Source organism: Penaeus monodon, chromosome 19, assembly GCF_015228065.2.
Source record: "Penaeus monodon isolate SGIC_2016 chromosome 19, NSTDA_Pmon_1, whole genome shotgun sequence".
Classification (NCBI taxonomy): Eukaryota; Metazoa; Arthropoda; class Malacostraca; order Decapoda; family Penaeidae; genus Penaeus; species Penaeus monodon.
This window is the reverse complement of record NC_051404.1, coordinates 4,655,257-4,656,823: the sequence shown is the minus strand read 5'-3', so window position 1 is coordinate 4,656,823 and position 1,567 is coordinate 4,655,257. Positions and strand designations below refer to the sequence as shown.

Below are 1,567 nucleotides of genomic sequence, written 5' to 3'. Positions count from 1 at the left end.
TTAAGTTTCCATTTGTTTCATAATAAGATATGATTATTTCTACTTGACTGCTGAACAGATTTGATTTTACTCCAGTCATTCACCCAAATCATGTAAGGGAGGCATCATGCATTTCATTAATTAAACAGTATAATAAATAGTGTTTTTATAATTGTTTTTGTATAGCAATTGATTGGCTAGAATGACTTGCAAGTTAAGGTATTGATATTGCAGTGTGTAGGGAGACTGAGCCCTTCTGTATTCAAAAAAAGACCTGTATATCTTGTAGAAAGCTTTTCAGCCATAGTTTATATGCTTAAATGTTTTTGACTCTTAGAAATGTTTCATAGCTAAGCAAAGCCTTGGATTTTGATGGGAAATATTTAGCTAGCGCTATGGTTCTGTGTCAGGTGTGCATCTAGTTATCCTTTAAAAACATGAGGTACAGAAATTATATGCTTCATTGCTTTGTTTCTGTTCTCCTTAGGAGGCCAAGGATTACCTTCCTTTTGCCGTCGACTTTGCTCACTAAAGAGCCTTGGTCCACATCTCCTAGGCACCATCATGCTTGGTATGTCATTGGAGTGTGCAGAATGACAATTTAACCCTTAAAAATCATTGCACTGCCTCTTAATTACAGAGAATTAACTTTGTGTGATGTGTGCTTTGAAGCATAACATCCAAGGGTGACCAAACTCTTTCCCTAGTCTACAGTTAATGGCTTTTGTTTATATTGCAAAAAAACAATGAATATGCAGTTTTTTCTTTTATCTTTATAGTTATGCTTTTGTTCTTTCCCTTTTTTGCTTTTGGTTGTTTTGATCCAGTAGTGTTATATTTACACTCAGTAATTACCTAGTACTTTGTGGTGTACAGTTAGTGGAAATGATGTCTGATTGATAATTTTGATGTTTAAATTATTTTTTCATGCTGAATATTATTATGGGTGCAAGATAAAAGATATTCTTTGCATGACCAGTAAAGCATTATGTTTAAATGCTTCAAATCCCTTACAGGAAAAACTAGTATTAACACGGAATGAGGACAAGGTGTGATAATGTTTAGATATTTATTCCCATATCCTTTGCCAAAGAAATGCTTCAAGAAGATGAATTGATGATATTGTCATAGCCTTTAGTTAATTTCATCATTGTCCTGTAGATTATGTGTTTGTGAACTCTTTTTCCAACATGCAAGTGTTGTGGAATGTAGTGAAAAGATTACTTTTTGTAATAACTATAGGTAAAGTTGTGTAATCATTACATCCTAGTCATCCCATTCCACTCACGGCCATATACAAATAACAGATGAGTGATGTTTAGTGCAAAGGGCACAAACAATATAGTCAAAGAATGAGTAAAGAATTCCATATTACTATTTTTCTTTTTTTCTTTTGGTATTCTGTTGTTTGTGATAAAAGAAAAAAAATAGTTTTGGTGTTAAACTCTAATTTTCTTTGTCAACTATGAGAAAATATTTGACAAGTTAGTATTATAATGAACACATAATAAAATATATTAGTTTAGGGGAAAACATTGCTTGACATATTTAGTTTTTCTTGATATTCACTGTGGCACTTTTTCCAACC

At 32.3% G+C, this 1,567-nt stretch overlaps 1 protein-coding gene across 1 annotated transcript in view; it reads left to right on the top strand.

The window, feature by feature from the left end:
• Positions 1–1,567, top strand: part of LOC119584996 (breast carcinoma-amplified sequence 3 homolog) — a gene marked incomplete in the record, with an annotated part of 31,901 nt that overhangs the window by 22,433 nt on the left and 7,901 nt on the right. The window contains 1 exon segment of the mRNA XM_037933606.1: positions 467–550. Within this exon segment, the coding sequence (XP_037789534.1) occupies positions 467–550 (84 nt within the window).